This window comes from Saccopteryx bilineata, chromosome 7 (genome assembly GCF_036850765.1).
Source record: "Saccopteryx bilineata isolate mSacBil1 chromosome 7, mSacBil1_pri_phased_curated, whole genome shotgun sequence".
Classification (NCBI taxonomy): domain Eukaryota; kingdom Metazoa; phylum Chordata; class Mammalia; order Chiroptera; family Emballonuridae; genus Saccopteryx; species Saccopteryx bilineata.
The window spans coordinates 88,982,889-89,000,596 of record NC_089496.1 but is presented as its reverse complement, the minus strand read 5'-3'; the positions used below and the strand labels follow the sequence as shown (position 1 = coordinate 89,000,596).

The following is a 17,708-nucleotide window of genomic DNA, read 5'->3' as shown; positions in this document are numbered from 1 at the left end:
ACAGATCTAGAACAAACATTCCAAAAATTTATACGGAACCCCAAAAGACCCTGAATAACCTCAGCAATTTTGAAAAAGTACAAAGTTGGAGGTATCACAATACCTGATATCAAACTATATTACAAGGATGCTGTAATCAAAACAGCCTGGTACTAGCATAAGAACAGGCATATAGATCAATAGAACAGAACAGAGAGCCCAGAAATAAATCCAAGCCTTTATGGTTAACCAACATTTGCAAAAGAAAGCAAGAGCATACAATGGAGTGAAGACAGTCTCTTCAATAAATGGTGGTGTGAAAATAGGGCAAGAAAAAAAAAAGGAACCAGACCACCAACTTACACAAGAATAAACTCAAAATGGATAAAAGACTTAAGTGAAGTTGCAAAATCATAAAAATCCTGGAAGAAAACATAGGCAGTAAAATCTTGGACATCTCTCATAGCATTATTTTTGTCAATATATCTCCTTGGGTAAGGGAAATAAAGAAAAAAAATAAACAAATGGGGCATCAAACTAAACAGCTTTTGAACAGCAAAAGAAACCATCAACAAAATGAAAAGGGCCTGACCAGTGGTGGGGTAGTGGAGAGAGAGTATTGACCTGGGACGCTGAGGATCCAGGTTTGAAGCCCCAAGGTTGCAGGCTTGAGTGTGGGATTGTAAACATGATCCCATGGTCGCTGGCTTGAGCCCAAGGTCAATGCTCGAGTAAGGGGTCATTGGCACGGCTAGAGTCCCCTGGTCAAGGCATATAAGAGAAAGCAATCAATGAATAACTGAAGTGCCACAACAACAAGTTGATGCTTCTCATCTCTCTACCTTCCTATCTGTGTGTCTCTCTCTCGCTAAAAAGAAAGAAAGAAAGAAAGAAAGAAAGAAAGAAAGAAAGAAAGAAAGAAAGAAAGAAAGAAAAGGGAACCCATTGAATGGGAGAACATATCTGCCTATGATACAGCTGATAAGAGGGTACCGGTAATTTCCAAAATACATAAAGAACTGATACAACTCAACACCAGGAAGACAAACAACGCAATTAAAAAATGGCCGGTTGGCTCAGCAATAGAGCGTTGGCCTGGCATGTGGAAGTCCTGGGTTTGATTTCCAGTCAGGGCACACAGGAGAAGCAACCTTCTCTATGCCCCCCTTTTCTCTTCCCCTTCCACAGCCATGGCTTGAATGAGCAAGTTGGCCCCTGGTGCTAAGGATGGCTCCATGGCCTTGCCTCAGGTGCTAAAATAGCTCAGGTTGCAGAGCAATAGAGCAGAAGTCCCAGATGGGCAGAACATCAGCCCCAGATGGGGGCTGCTAGGTGGATCCTGGTCAGGGCGTATGCGTGAGTCTGCCTCTCTACTTCCCTGACTCTCACTTGATAAAAAACAAAACAAAACAAAACAAAATGGGGGAGGGGGGAAGGCAAAGGATCTGAATAGATACTTCTCCAAAGAGACATACAAATTCATGCCTGTCAGAGTGGCTATCATCAATAAATCAACAAACAACAAGTGCTGGCAAGGATGTGGAGAAAAAGGAACCTTGTGCACTGTTGGTTAGAAGGCACACTGGTGCAGCCACTGTATAAAACAGTATGGCATTTTCTCAGCAAATTAAGAATAGAACTGCCTTTTGACCCAGAGATCCCACTTCTGGGAATATATCTGAAGAAAACTGAAAGACTAACGAAAGAATTTATGGTCCCCTATGTTCACTGCAGAGTTACTTACAATAGCCAAGGTCTGGAAGCAGCCCCAGTACCCATCAGTATATAAATGGATAAAAATGCTGTGATACATTTACACAATGGAATACTATGCGACTGTAAAAGAGAAGGAAATCTTATCTTTTGCAAAAGCATGAATGGACCTGGGGATTATTATAAAGCCAGTGAGAGAAAGACAAATGCCATATGATCTCACATGTGGAATCTAATGAACAAAATAAACCGAAAAAATAGGAACAGCAGCCAAGGATACACGGAACAGACTATCTGTTAGAGGGGAGGGGGGCGCGGGGAGTGGATGAAAGAAAGTGAAGGGATTAAGCAAAAAACATATGTACATAACACACAGACATAGACAACAGTGTGGCGATAGCCAGAGGGAAAGGGGGCTGGGAGGTAAGTAGAGGGAGGCAAAGGCGGGGGAAATGGTGACGGAAAAAGACTTTGCTTGGGGTAATGGGTGCATGATGCAGTGTGCAGATATTTTACTGAGTTCGATACCTGGAACCTATGATTTCCGAACCAATATCACCCCAATGAATTCAATAAAAAAAAGCAACATAGGTATAGTCTCGATTCATTCACACTGGACAGCCATTGTTGCGTTGGCTGTTGTCATTTTTTTCCCTGATAATATAAGGGAAAAGAGGTCAGTGCCTCTGACTAAATAGTCAGGTATTGCATATTTAAAAGAATTCTTGCGGCACACCAGTGTTCTTGGCACCTGAGTTAAAAATCGCTGATTTCTAGTAATAAAATACCTAACCAGAATTGTCTTTTACATATAGACTAGTATCTGAATTAAATATTAAATTAGTCTATAGTGATGTTTAATATGAAATAGCCTTTGATCAGGTTTTTACATGAATTCCCCTACTCTTACATTGGGGACTTACTAAAATATGCTTTTTACCTTTATAGTCCTATCTCCAGATGCAGAAACAATGTACTTGTCATCAAAGTCTACAACATTGACAGCAGCTCGGTGCCCAACCAGCACCCTCCGGAGGGTAATGTCAGTTGGGGAGGCCATATCCCATACAGCAATGGAACGATCTTTGGAGCAGGTCACCATCATGCCATTATTGAAACGCAAGTGCAGAACTGCTTCACAATGATGAATCAATGTGTTTAGCATTTCACCTGTATTTACATCCCATACCCTGGAACAAAAAACATTAAGGAGGCTGTCTGAGATTTTGATAGTATTGATGCTATAAGCTACTGCCAGTATCTGACCTCTGCACTTCCCACCCCTCCTGCTCTACGGTCATAGACAGTATTATACCCTCCTCTTCTGCAGCTCTGAAGCTGAACTGAGTAAAGAGTACTGGTGGGCCACGAGGGGATGGTAGGTAGAGGCCTGGACTGGGAGAGTGGGAAAGGAAGGGGATGGAGTGCTGCCAATGTGAAATGCTAAGACACACTACTGGAAATGTGGGCAGGTGTGGGGGCTAGGAAAGAGGGAGCAGCCACAACACCTACTGATGGAACCCAGACCTTAGGATTATTATACAATTTCTGACATTGAATCTGATACTATTAATAAGATACATTTAAAACTGGGACTATGGCCTGACCTGTGGTGGCGCAGTGGATAAAGCGTCGACCTGGAATGCTGAGGTCGCCAGTTCGAAACCCTGGGCTTGCCTGGTCAAGGCACATATGGGAGTTGATGCTTCTTGCTCCTCTCCCTGTTCTCTCTCTATCTTTCCCTCTCCCTCTCTCTCTCTCCCCTTTCTCTCTAATAAAAATGAATAAATAAAATCTAAAAAAAAAAAAAGTAAATAAATAAAAAATTAAAAAAAAAACTGGGACTATGATTAATAACAGTACCATTAGTGTCCTATGGATGGACCTCAGGAACAACAACTAATATAGGACAAGAAGCTTCCGTAATAGACTGATTTAGTACTATGGACTTAAGCTCAATGACTCTGGATTTTAGATTTTACCACATAGGTCAAGACCCAACATTACCTAGACCCTAAGTTTGAGGCTCTACTTCCATGCTTGGAATGGGGTTGGGAACAAGAATAGCCACCCACTGTAAATATGGGCTTCACAGCAGAATATGGACCCTTGGATAGTTTTAGAATTTTGTGTGATGAAATACAGAATTTGACTTTGATTATTTTTGTATATTTACTTTGGTTTTAATAACATTTTATTTCCTTTCCCAGAAAATAATTTTTCCTCTTATCCTATAGATGATGTTAGCCTCTACAATATTTCAGCTTCCTTGAGGCACCCCACATACACCAATAAATGTTAAATGTCGAAAACTAAAAGAACTGAGTTTGCTATGCCTGTAAGTCAAAAGACAAGAAACAAGAACAGCCCTTTCTATTCACAGAGGATAACTGAGAATGGTAAGCATTTACCTTCAGAGAATCTAACAATGCAGTTAACTGTTTCTTTCCCCTTTTTTAAAAAAGTTACTTTTGATGTATTAAGTTTGCTAAATCCTTTAGCTTTAGGCAAAATTCCTAACAGAGATTTCCAGCAGTGCTTCCGGTACCCTGAACTCAAGCTACACTGGACTCCAGCAGCATAATGGCTGTGTCATCAAATCACTAATGCCTCTGGAAATTGAAGGCCCCTCCCTGAGTGAAGCTTGCAATTAAAAACTGCAGGGACAGCAGGGGAGGGCCTGGCAGAGAGAGCATCGCTCACCTGTACACATTTTAAAGGCGATAACGCATGCCTGCACTACAGTTATAACCACCCGAAAGGAAGGCTTCATTCCATTCATATCATTCCCCCGTGAGCTGGTTTTTGTAAGGAAGGCAAGGTTTACCAAGCGTCTATAGTGGATAATTTTCACAAATTAAAATAGGATGTCGTTTCTTAAATGTACAAAAATGTAAATTTACCTTAATCATTCCTACTTCAACTTTTCTAGTTCTAGACTGACACAATAATGGAGAAAGCTGATGGTTTATTCTTTTTTAATTATGAAGTTTCAGAATGGTGTACATGCAGATATATACAGAATTACTATCTATGACAAAGCACAGAGTGGATCTGATATTTCAGAGTTCAAAAGATTGTTTGAAATTTTCTACCTGACCGTGGAATCCGATGATCCAGTTATGATCACCCTCTCGTCATACTGGAGACACAGGACAGAACCCGTGTGGCCTGTGAGAATTCGCTTGCATTCCAATGTGCTTTTATCCCAGATCTAGGATGGCAAACAAGATCCTTTTGATCACTGTGATAATGGGGTGCTGTAGAGACTTGCTGGCTCTATTATGTCTTTGAATCCCCTAAAGAATCAAAGCCCAGAGGAGTGTGGAATGCATTTTTTTTCTTTAGGTATAGCTAAGCACCCATATATGTGGCTTCAGTACTAATGCAGACTTTATCCTTTTCATTACGGAATAGGGGTAGCCTATAATTATGTGAGGGCCAAGAGTAAGAGCTCATTCAGTGCACTTCAAGAAGAGAATTTAGCAATCTTTTTGTTTGCTCTTCTTTGGGGAAACAGGTATCTGTCCTTTAAGGAAATGATTTTGGTTTTGGGACTAAAAACAATCTAAAATGCTCACTTACTTCCTGGAAATAACAATTTATGCTTCGGATTGTTTTATGAACGTGGTCACTCTTGCTTCTACAGCTACCTTCTCACAAGTGAAGAAACCTCACCTTGATAGTGTTGTCTCGAAGGCCGCTCACTATCTTCTGATCATCATACTGTAAACAGTAAACTCCTTTGCTTGTTTCACTTCGGCAGTGGATTCTCTGTAAACTATGTCTTCCGCATCTCCAATTAGATTCTATTGTCTGAGAAGAAGAAATGGTAAAGAGGCAGTAATTAGGAAAGGACCAGAACTGACTCTTACCTGACTTTCATGGCAACCAAGGACAAATGCTCACTGTTTCACTTCCCTCTATTGGCTACAAAGAACTTAGGGCAAACTAAAACTATGTTTGTAGAAAGCCACTGTTTAAAATTATAAAACTTCTTCCATTTGTAAAGTAATTAAACATTCACTCTCTAGAACTCTCCTGTATATAACTCATTCAATTAAATAATATACCCAGTGGAAAGAGACTGCTCACCATTAGAGGATAAGCTATGAATCACAAGACCTTTTTTTTTTTTTTTTTTTTTTTTTTTTTTTTAAAGAGAGAGGGATAGATAGGGACAGACAGAGAGGAATGGAGAGAGATGAGAAGCATGAATCATTAGTTTTTTGTTGCAACACCTTAGTTGTTCATTGATTGCTTTCTCATATGTGCCTTGACCATGAGCCTTCAGCAGACCAAGTAACCCCTTGCTTGAGCCAGCGACCTTGGGTCCAATCTGGCGAGCTTTGCTCAAACCAGATGAGCCTATACTCAAGCTAGCGACCTCGGGGTCTCAAAACTGGGTCCTCCACATCCCAGTCGGATGCTCTATCTACTGCGCCACCGCCTGGTCAGGCAAACCACAAGACCTTACGTGCTTGGCACTGTTCCTATACATGTGGTGGCCATTTCTACCAGTGTACTTTAATGGAGGCTCAATTCAGAAGATATATGAATATCAGGTTGAGTGTAACTTTAGCAGTCTCACTGATGTTATATGAAGATATCACGGTCTCTCATTTATCTATCAGCAAACAACTTTTAAACACAAATTTTTGCTTGGCAATTTACCATACTTAACCTACTCTATTCTTATACAAAGAAACTGATTTTTAACCCACATCAATAAACCTTAATGGCTTTGCTATAATAATGCTGTTACTAAAGAACACTGATGATTCTCTAGTACCTGGCAAATACCCAGATATGCATAGATTCTTACTTACCTCAATGTCTTGTATAATTTTAGGATAAAGTGCTCTATAAAAAGAGTTGGGAGGAGCATTCCCATCAGGAGGCTTGTTTTTGAATAAATACTGTCCCCTACAAAAAAAAATATTTCCCAATAAAAATCGTAATACTATGAATTTACAAGGAGCTTCATATTTCTCCAGAGTGTTTTCATAGTTATCATTCCACACAGTCCCCATAACTAGCCTAGAGAGGCATGAAGTTAAGTCTGAACTCAGGAATACCACCCCAAAGAAGTAACTTTATAGGCTCAAAGAAACTGGGCCAACATTGATTGCTTTTGGGTAAAACATGATGATTTCCAGTGTAAAATATCAGAGTATCAGGTCTTCATGAATATTAAAATGCCATAGGTAAATGAAATGTGTAAAATCAGAATTCACCTACAGGGGGTCGTTAGGTTACGACATAGTTCCATTCCTACAACAGTGATGTAACTCGAATTTTGGTGTAAGTCGAAACACACCCTAGTCTAAGTCACTTATGTATCCTCACACAGTTGTAAAATCATAATCTAGAACATAAAAATACAACTAAACCACAGAAAAAAGGAAAAGAACAAAAAAAGAACATAAATACACTGTATTGTACACAACTGCATATTCTTCCACTACACCTACCCAAAATAGTTCACCTATGTAGTCCATAAATACGATGCTAATAGTGTTAGCCGAAACACTCATGTCTCAATTTTTAAAGTTTTTATGGGAGCGAGCATTGTAAACTAAAATGTTATATGTCGAGACTGTTGTAACCCGAGGTTCCCCTGTATTGGTTTATTAGACTCTAGACAGATTAATTAATTAGCCTTATCTTTTGAAAATTTAATTTGTGATGAAACGACAAACAACTACATTTGTGTGTGTGTGTGTGAGTGTATGTGTGTGTGACGGAGACAGAGAGAGAAAGAGACAGGAAGGGAGAGAGATAAGAAGCATCAATTCTTCATTGCGGAATCTGAGTTGTTCATTGATTGCTTTCTCACATGTGCCTTGACTTGACGGGGGGGGGGCACTATAGCAGAGCATGTGACCCCTTGCTCAAGCCAGTGACCATGGGATCATGTCTATGATCCTGTGATCAAGCTGGTGAGCCCGCACTCAAGCCGGCAAACTGAGTTTTTTGTTGTTGTTGTTGTTGTTGTTTTTTTGTATTTTTCTGAAGCTGGAAACGGGGAGAGACAGACAGACTCCCGCATGCGCCCGACCGGGATCCACCCGGCACGCCCACCAGGGGCGATGCTCTGCCCACCAGGGGGCGATGCTCTGCCCCTCTGGGGCGTTGCTCTGCCGCGACCAGAGCCACTCTAGCGCCTGGGGCAGAGGTCAAGGAGCTATCCCCAGCGCCCGGGCCATCTTTGCTCCAATGGAGCCTCGGCTGCGGGAGGGGAAGAGAGAGACAGAGAGGAAGGAGGGGCGGGGGGTGGAGAAGCAAATGGGCGTTTCTCCTATGTGCCCTGGCTGGGAATCGAACCCAGGTCCCCCGCACACCAAGCTGATGCTCTACCGCTGAGCCAACCGCCAGGGCCAAACTGAGGTTTTGAACCTGGGTCCTCTGCATCCCAGTTCAATGCTCTATCCACAGTGCTACAGTGCTACCACCTGGTCAGGAGAAACTACTACATTTGAACTAGATATACACCCCACAGTCTTTTTTTCACTGAGTATGTGCTAGTCAGTGGAGCTTAGTTAGTATCATGGGCAGCAGGAATGCCTATCTCATGAAGAACACTTTTTTTGTTTTCATTTATGTGGGTTAAGATGTGTTGGAGACCCAAGCACCCAGGCTGCTGGTGATCAGTGTAGCTATGCTTCAAAAAGAGCAATTCAGTTCATCTGCACAGAAATCAAAGGGGTCATAGGAGTGTTCAGAAGCAGGTATGGAAGATGAAATGCCTAAAAGCACCGTGCTGTCAGAGTGTAAGGCATGAAATTGACTTTCACAGGTGTGTTCCTGGCTAAGTGCATACATACAAGCATTTTAGTGCCTTTCCTTGATTCCAGTGAGCAACATTTGTTAGCATCTCCTTCCTTATGACAGCACATCTTTGGAATAGTCATATCCCAAGCTAGATCTTTGCTACAAAAAAAAAATCAGTAAATGGCAATCACTTCCTGCTGGGTAAAAAATTTAATTCCTTATCCTGAAGTTAAGAATCCACCAAACACGGTGTGGAAGCTAGTAAAGCCCACTATGGGTGTACTAACTGCTGTTCTCATTGGCACCGTGCCTTGCAAAGTGGTGATAGGCAGAAATGCCTCTGAGTGTAATCCTGGCACCAGAGAAATCATGTTTTCTCTGGGCCAGTCATCCACTCCTCCCTCTATAGCTCCATTACAATATAATTAATTGTTCGATGTCTCTAGGAGCGCTTTCCCCCTGCCCTCTTCCTATTATACACCTTGAAAATTAGTTGAGAAAATTTCCTATCAGGAAGGTAAGGTAGTTGCTGGCTCTGACTTCTGTGTTAATATGGAAAGGGAAATCTGCAATGGAGAAGCTAAAATAATAGTTTTTTAAAAGGAACAAATAGGAGCAAGCAATAGGATACACCAAGAAAAGGGCAAACAAGATACACTGAAATAATTCTGGCTTAAAGGTACTCTTCTCGAAACAATCTTATTCTAGAAACACATGCAGACAAAGAATAGGGTTTGAATGAAGAGATTCTAAATCTGGTTAATAATTATAACTTAATAATTTCAACTCCAACATCCTTTAATGAAGTAGGAATCACTATATTAATTTTACAGATAAAGAAACCAAATGTCAGGAGGTTAAGTAACTTGCCCAAAGTCACATAGTTAGTGAGTAGAGCTGAGATTTGAATCTAAGTCTGACTTCAGATCCCTACTGTGAACTACTTTACTGTCTCTCAATGCCCACCATTCCTCAGATTCCTGTCATCCTTTTAATCCCTGGCAATTAGATACAGGCACCCCAGAATTTTCTTCATAATTAATAAAACTATGTCTACATCACAAGGAAAAAGAAATCATATAAACCAGTGTTTTCCACCTTTTACACCTAAGGACTGGTGAAAACAGGAGAATTATTTCAGGGACCAGTAAGGCAGAAATCACCCCTGAGCATAAACAAATTTGACTAAGATCATTGGGTCTGTAATCTTCATACAGCATCAGTGTGATTACCTCTTTCGCTGACCAGCAGGAAATTTCTCGCAGACCAGTCTGCAGACTGGTGGCTGAAAAACACTGATAGAAACCTTTGATCTCATTTTCTACTGTAGTTACCATGGCTTGCTAAAGTAGCTGAATTTCTTCAAATCAAAGGTGCTACAAGAAAGGGTGGGTAGGCATTGAAAACTGGCTCCTCAGTCTGTAGCTATGTTGTAAGTCAAAGCCTTTTATGATGGAAGCTCTTTGACAACAGGAACCACTTCTATATGAACAGTATCATTGAGAGTGTGAGTACATGATAAATGCTTAATATTAAATACAGAATGTTATCATAAAATGTGATCTGCTGATTAAGAAAACGGACTTTTCCCAAGTTGTCTTTTATTATACTTTGAAGTATATATTATACCACTATCACTGAGCAGAGAAAGCAATTTCAGTATTATTCAAGAGAGAAAATGTCAGAGTTCATGTTAAATTCAACTAAATATTAATTATAACAGTAAAGTAGAAGTTAAATCCAAAGCTTTCTTAGCAAACTATATTTACTTATTTTTGTTTGGAGGAAATGAATGAAACTATCAAGGACAGCATCTGCGGGAAGATATAAGAGAAAGGCCTTACTGATATAGTGGCTCAGTAACATATTTATTGAAAGAATAAAATGAAAACTGACCACAGACTAAATTTTTTTAAGTGGGGAGAGGATACAAACAAAGGAAGAAATGCAACATGTAAAAGTAGCAGCAGCCACAGAAAGTCAAGGTGACACTGGAAGAGGTCTTCATGGAGTGGACAAATATTTGTAATTTCATGGGGCTATATCAAACCAAGATGATAAATGTTGTCAAAGACAAAGGAATATAGTCAGAACTCTGAAGGATACTCAAAAGAGCAGGAAAGGGAATGAACCTAATGGCAATTTCAGGTCAGGAGTTATTTGGAGGAGAGTCTCTTTTCTTTTTTTTCCCCCTGAGGGGTAGAGAAATATTCCTAGTGGCCTAAAATCTTCCAATGTAAGCAACTGCCTGCTCCATTTCTAAGGCTGGAATTGGCATGCTTAACAAAATTATGGACTTTCAATATCACATGACTTATACTACTTTGCTTTTTTATACTTTATTTCTATAGTATGAAATAAGTTAAGAAAGATAAGATTTCTATTTTTCTGTACAGTGAAATAAGTGAGGATAAGGAAAACATATTTGGGAAGGAGAACTAATAATATGCTTTCATTTATGCAAGTTTTGTATAGCCAAAGAATTGCTTCTTTTAACTGAATCTGAGAGAAATTTTAGTTTTTCTAATAGCTAGAAGCCAGAAATCTCTTGAAGCACTAGGTACAATATTTACAGGTCATTTTGTTTATTATATATTAATTAATTTCAAAGATAAAAGAAAGGGAAGCCAACTATATTTTTATAGTTGCTAAGAAAATTACTAAGAAAAGCTTAACAAGTCTTTTCTAATTTTTTTTTTTAGATTTTATTTATTTATTTTTGAGAGGAGAGGAGAGAGAAGGAGAGAGAGAGAGAGAGAGAAGGGGGAGGAGGAACAGGAAGCATCAACTCCCATTATGTGCCTTGACCAGCCAAGTCCAGGGTTCTGAACTGGCGACCTCAGCATTCCAGGCTGACACTTCATGCGCCACCACAGGTCAGGCCAAGCTTAGCAGTTTTTAACTGTTTTGTATCTTTCTATGATCTAAGATAAACAACTGATAAAATTAACTGCTCAGGATGACATTAAGCACACATGTGCCTGCTGGTACATATCTATCAACTAAAATACTTATTATAATGTCACCTTTATTTTATTAAAATATTCACACCTTTCTTAGAGTGACATTCAGGAGACATCCTCTGACAGTACATTTTTTCCCCCAAATTCTGTATTTCGGTAAAAAACATCTTACAGAAGTTCTAACAACATGAGATCATTACGTTAGGAAAACAACAACAAAACTGGTGAAGTCTCAGGCTGCTAACTATATAATGCATTAAGGGATTCAAAATCAAGTAGTGAAATCTTGAGAAAATATGAAGAGTCTTATTAAGAAAGAACTATTTATACCAAATTCTATTTTTCATTTTTCCGATGCTCTAGTTCTTGTTCTAGTTGGGCATAAAAATAATTTTGATTATAAAGGGGATAAAACACCACAGGCATGGGCTAAAGGCAAGGAATCTTCTGAAGGAGAAAACAATCATGTGGTCTGGGGACTGTTTTAGAGGAAAGTTGGATCCGATGGCTTCTGTATGAGTCCAAGTCATTTCCCTGCCTTATAAATTACCCTTCAGCCCCTTTTCAGGGTACTGTTTCTTCCCAGAAACAGAATGATTTAAATGGGAGGGTTGATCAGTTTTTCATTATTTTTGTGCAAAGCAGTATTAACACACTATTATATAGTCATTTATGTGTGATTGGTCAGAAGAAAAACTGCTGAGTACATGAGCAACTTTTTACATTTTTTGCTATAAACCAGCAAAATCACTGTTTTAAATGAGAAACGGTCTCACTGGTTCCCAACAATATTCCGATGACTGAATGGCCAGGTCCTGAGGCTTTATGATGACAGTAAGAAAGTCAAAAGGCTCACCACCCTCTTCGTTCTGCCAGGCCTTTCCACAGAGAATCTGTCCTGACCATTCTCTCGATGAGCTTTTTCCATAACATGCCATCAGATGTCACTCGGTACCATTCCTTGCACACAAGTTCAGCAGCACATAGTGATTTGGCATCCAGGTATGACAGGATGTTCTCAGCAATGTGATCCAAACCTCGAGCTTTCCGTTAGGGGAGGAGGCAAAGAAGAATATAGGTGGTGATATAATATAATTTTTTACCTAAGGTTCTTTAAAACATAACAGCATTTATTCTGCTACGAAGGCACAACACTGTCTCTAGTGTGGTCCAGTTTCTTTTTCAAACAAGAGACTTGGGTCAAATGAGTCGATAATTTTTCCATAAGGTTACAGAAATGAACAGTATGTTCTTCCTTTAGATAAGGAAGTTAAAGCTAACATCCAGCAACCCCCCCAAGACATTAAAAATAAAAAGGATGCCAGAAAACAATTCACATCTATCTGTATGGATTTCGGCACTAGGGGATGTTCTATGGATGGCATCTCAAACTCTGTGATTCAGACCCCCCCAAAACTCTATATTAGGTCCATTTCTCATTCTGTTTCTATTACTGCTGCAGTTCCAAAGCTGTTCAGTGAAAGAAATATCCTTTAAATGTACTGGGGGAGAGGCACTAAGTCAGAATGTGCTGGGTTATGGAATTTGGGGCATGCAGAAAGGAGAGAAGAAGGAAATACAGATTGGTATAGGAATATCCCGAGAGGAAATACAAGAGAGAGGTATATTTAAGTTCAAGGATGAGTTTAATTTCAGATGTTTTAAAAAAACTATATTTGAGAATAGTTGCTGCTATAAAACCTAAATGACAGTTGACTAAAAAAAAAAAAAAAAAAAAAAAATCCCAGACCAACAGATAACTTGGTTAGAATTTCAGAGATGATTCTGTCAGATGTACAGAGAAAAACAGTAGAAGCTGATCTTGGGCAGTGTAAACTAGATGGGCTCCCCAATTAAAATTCTCTATCACTCAAATCTGTACTGAGGCCTCAGAGGAATAGATCCTATAAAGTAGGATGATCGCACTAATAAACCTTTTGGCTGCTGTTCTAATTCACAAGTGAGACAAAAACATTCCAAGTTATTTCTCTCTACAGGCTCTGTATAAAAGGTTTGCTAAAGACTTAAATAGTGCAGAAGTACTCCTTCAAACTTCAACTTCCTTAGGCACAAACATCACAAACAGAAAAGAATACTACATTTCCTTTTGTGCCTTTCCCTGGAATCATACAAAGACACACTTGGATGCCATTAGCAACAATCCAAATGTGTTTAAACATTATTCTAATTATAAAGATTGCATAGATATCAGTCACATTTTTCAGCAGATTTAGAAAAGGAGGCATTAAATGAATCTTGTTTGGCTGGCATCACATATTCATATTTAAGCATAAGCAGATGGAGGCATCCATCACCTCATTCTTATTAAATAGAATTATAAGCCAATTAAAAATATAATAATTAGTTCTTCATGTAAAATATAGTAATGGTACAATTTCTGCATCTTTATCCTGAACTTTCTATACTATCAGAAGTTTCTAAAATCCATTCCTGTGCTTTTAATGGCTGCCATCAAATTGCTCCTGATCTTCTATAATGTCCCTATAATAAGTCTTTGGAAGTAATTTTACCTAACACTCGAAACAAACCCATTACCTTAATGGATTACAGGCATTTTTGAAGTAGTTTAGTTTACTAAATGTAGTCAGGTAGTGTAGGTTTTTAAGTTAGAAGGGCCATAAAGCATTAGACTGATGAGTTAATATCTTATAAAGTGGTCAGCAGATACACACCAGGAATCAGTATTAGACAAAGGGATACACCAGTCTAATCAACTCCTCTTCAATTCTTAGTGGTATATGCTTGAGATAGTAACATGTCTCAGTGAGCGGGAGAGCAGTAATGAGGTACACACAGGTTGTTCGCACAAAGAAAACTGTTTGCTTGTGGCTAAAACAAAATCCAATGAGTGAAGAGGGGGCAGAAATCTATTCTGTTTAACAAAAGATACAGGTACAAATTCAGCTTTAAAATGGTTATTTCAAAGTTATTCACAGGCATTTCTTTTGTTCTAAAGGGTAACTTAAATTGCAGTTTTGGAAAAACAAAAATTTTTAAAAGCTACAATTGGCAAAGATTAAGCAAAGTATTAATAAGCAATTTTGGGGAGGGCATAAGTTGGCATAGTTTTCTTAGAGGATAGTTTGGCACATGAAATAAAAGCCTTAAAATGTTCATAATTCTTTAATATAGGAATCTCACTTCTGGTATTTTTCCCTAGGATGCCCAAAAGATTAATGAATAAGAATATACATCACAGAACAGTTTATAATAGGAAAAACATTTTAAACTACTTAAACGTTCAATGAGATTAAATAATACCTGTATATGCTTCAACCATCACAAAGAATACAAAAAATTCTATAAAAACATGTTTTCAAAGAACAAATACTTAGGAAACTACATTAAGAAAAATGTTACACTTAAAATCCCAGCTTTAGAAGCGCGCGCACACACACACATACACACACAGAAAAAACAAGAAGACTACTTGCCAAAATATTAATAGCACATTAGTAGTTCTCTCTGAATAGTGGGACTCTGGGAAATTTTATATTTTAAACTTTTGTGAATTTTCTAAATTTCCTATAACATAAAATCTACAATCAGGAAACAACTGAAAAAAACTAAGATATGCTATTTTTGAAATTCACTTATCCTTGTACTATTATTTTTGTATTTTTTGTATTTTTCCGAAGCTGGAAACGGGGAGGCAGTCAGACAGACTCCTGCATGCGTCTGACCGGGATCTACCCGGCATGCCCACCAGGAGGCGTTGCTCTGCTGCAACCAGAGCCATTCTAGTGCTCGATGCAGAGGACACAGAGCCATCCTCAGCGCCCGGGCCAACCTTGCTCCAATGGAGCCCCGGCTGTGGGAGGGGAAGAGAGAGACAGAGAGGAAGGAGAGGGGGAGGGGTGGAGAAGCAGAGGGCGCCTCTCCTGTGTGCCCTGGCCAGGAATCGAACTGGGACTCCTGCAAGCCAGACTGACGCTCTACCACTGAGCCAACCGTCCAAGGCCTATTTTTTCCTTTCTAAGAAAGCTTTTTTTTTTTTTGTATTTTTCCGAAGTTAGAAGCGAGGAGGGCAGTCAGACAGACTCCCACATGTCCCAGACTGTGATCCACTTGGCATGCCCACCAGGGGGGCATTGAGACTGGAGCCATTCTAGCACCTGAGGCAGAGGCCATAGAGCTCCTCAGCGCCGGGGCCAACTTTGCTCCAATGGAGCCTTGGCTGTGCCAGAGGGAAAGAGAGAGAGATAGAGAGAAAGGGGGGGGTGGAGAAGCAGATGGGCGCTTCTCCTGTGTGCCCTGACTGGAATTGAACCTGGGACTTCCACACGCTGGGCCGATGCTATACAGCTGAGCTAACCAGCCAGGGCTACCTTTTTAAAAAAGCTTTTTACACAGATGAGAACCTTGTATTTTCCTGAGATAGGATTTCCCTCAAATACTGATGCCTATAGCATAATAAAGCATTCTGTAAAACTATCCTCATCAAACACTCCGTAAAACTATAGCACCCTCCAAAAAAAGGATTTTAAGTTTGTATGTGTGTGCATATATGGATACTTAAGTTTCTTCTTTTATATATATGTTTAAGTATTTGTATTTAAAAACATATATATTTTATAGTTGACAATGGCTCTTTGGTTACTGTGAGAAATGATTGTAAAGCTTAGACTTACACTATTAAATGTCACAGGCTCTTGAGATACCCTTCTTTCTAAAATACTCAAAAATGTTTCATATTCATTTATACAATTTAAATATGCTGTTGATAAACTCCCAGAGAAATCCAAAGCCAAGCATATAAAGTTAACATATCTTGAAACTAAGACACATCTCAAAAAAAAAAAAAAAGATGTTACTTGGACTGTTGTGTGGGTGAAAAGAGAGTGAATAGAGAACGTGAGATAAGAATAGGGAAGAGAGCACTTTCTATTTCTAGAGTTTGATTTTCTTGTACTTATACTTCAAGAAGTTACGATTAAAGGACTCAGTTTGTAAAAATCAAGCCAATAGACTTTAAAAATGAGAGCTGCATAACTGAAGACCAGTACCATTACCACTATAACATCGTCCAGGCAAATTAATGGCTTACAAACATCCGTCAACATACCTGGCAGAGCAGTAATGAAATCCCTCTGCAGCATAGGTTTAAGATAGGAGTTTATGTGCCCATGTTGGTAATGACACATTTGGGATATAAGATGTTCCACAAATTCCACTTGATCGGACTCTGACCACTGCTCAAAATATTTGACACACAGTTCCTTTTCCTTCTCATAGCTTGCCGAGAGTTTCCGTTGCTTGGGCACAATCATACTGGAAGTGCCATTGGCAAGTTTTGTCTGTAGAAGAGGTGGATTAAAAAAACATATAACAATAATTGTTGAAAATGAGGGAACTATGTAATTGCTGGTCTTGCATGCTATGTTATGTCTATATGATGCAGCTTACTGTTACTCATTACTAATTGAATGTTGTAAAAAGCAATTACAAGGAGAGCCATAGAAATACCATAGTAAGTTGGTAAATTGAGAATATTTCTGGACAACTAGGCATCCATTTCCAAAAGTTCACAGGAAGACATTACTTGGAGATACACAGATGAAAACCAAAAGTTAAAAGCATGTTAACTTATTATTACTAACAAGCAAAAAAGCTAATTTGCTTTTTCTTATATATACCAGTTATTAGACATTTATACAGTTACTGACAAGTTATTTTTTAATAATCAAATAAGAAATCTTCATTACAAAGAAAGGCCAACGAATAATTTGAGATGCTAGTACCTTTGGAGCTAACACTTAAATAACATTTATATGCTTTCTCCACCCTTTCCTTCCAAAAAAATCCCATCTCTGCTGTCATCAAAATTATTATCAAAAAGTCTTTTTTATTAATTGGTTCAGTCAATAAATATTAGTTGAGCATTTACTAGGTATACAAAATTGAACAAAAATAACAATTTGTATTATTGGGGGAACTTATATTCTAGTATGTACAGCAAGTCAAAAAACATAACCAAATAAATAGAAAATATAATGTCCACAGTACTACAAAGAAAAATAAAGCAGGATAAGGAAATAGGCAAAATTTTAAGATAGTCCCTAGATTCTTGGATCCTGGTGTACACACATCTCTCAGTTTTTCAAACAAACATGTATGTACTTCTGTGATTTAATTAAGGTCCCAAATTAGTTGACCTTAAGTTTGGGAGGTTACTCTGGTGGGTCTGACCTAACTAAATAAGCCCATTAAAAGCAGCTTTTGCCAACTAATTGCAGAAGAGGAAGACCACATGGCAAG

At 38.9% G+C, this 17,708-nt stretch overlaps 1 protein-coding gene across 5 annotated transcripts in view; it reads right to left on the bottom strand.

The window, feature by feature from the left end:
* The window catches only part of BTRC (beta-transducin repeat containing E3 ubiquitin protein ligase), a 207,707-nt gene that overhangs the window by 15,006 nt on the left and 174,993 nt on the right, over positions 1–17,708 (bottom strand). For all 5 annotated transcript variants that reach the window (XM_066240283.1, XM_066240285.1, XM_066240286.1 and 2 more), the window contains 6 exons: positions 16,516–16,747; positions 12,286–12,472; positions 6,522–6,618; positions 5,371–5,508; positions 4,788–4,906; positions 2,633–2,882 (listed from right to left, as the gene is read on the bottom strand). In XM_066240283.1, coding sequence (XP_066096380.1) covers positions 2,633–2,882; positions 4,788–4,906; positions 5,371–5,508; positions 6,522–6,618; positions 12,286–12,472; positions 16,516–16,747 — 1,023 coding nt within the window. The remainder of the gene's footprint in view (positions 1–2,632; positions 2,883–4,787; positions 4,907–5,370; positions 5,509–6,521; positions 6,619–12,285; positions 12,473–16,515; positions 16,748–17,708) is intronic.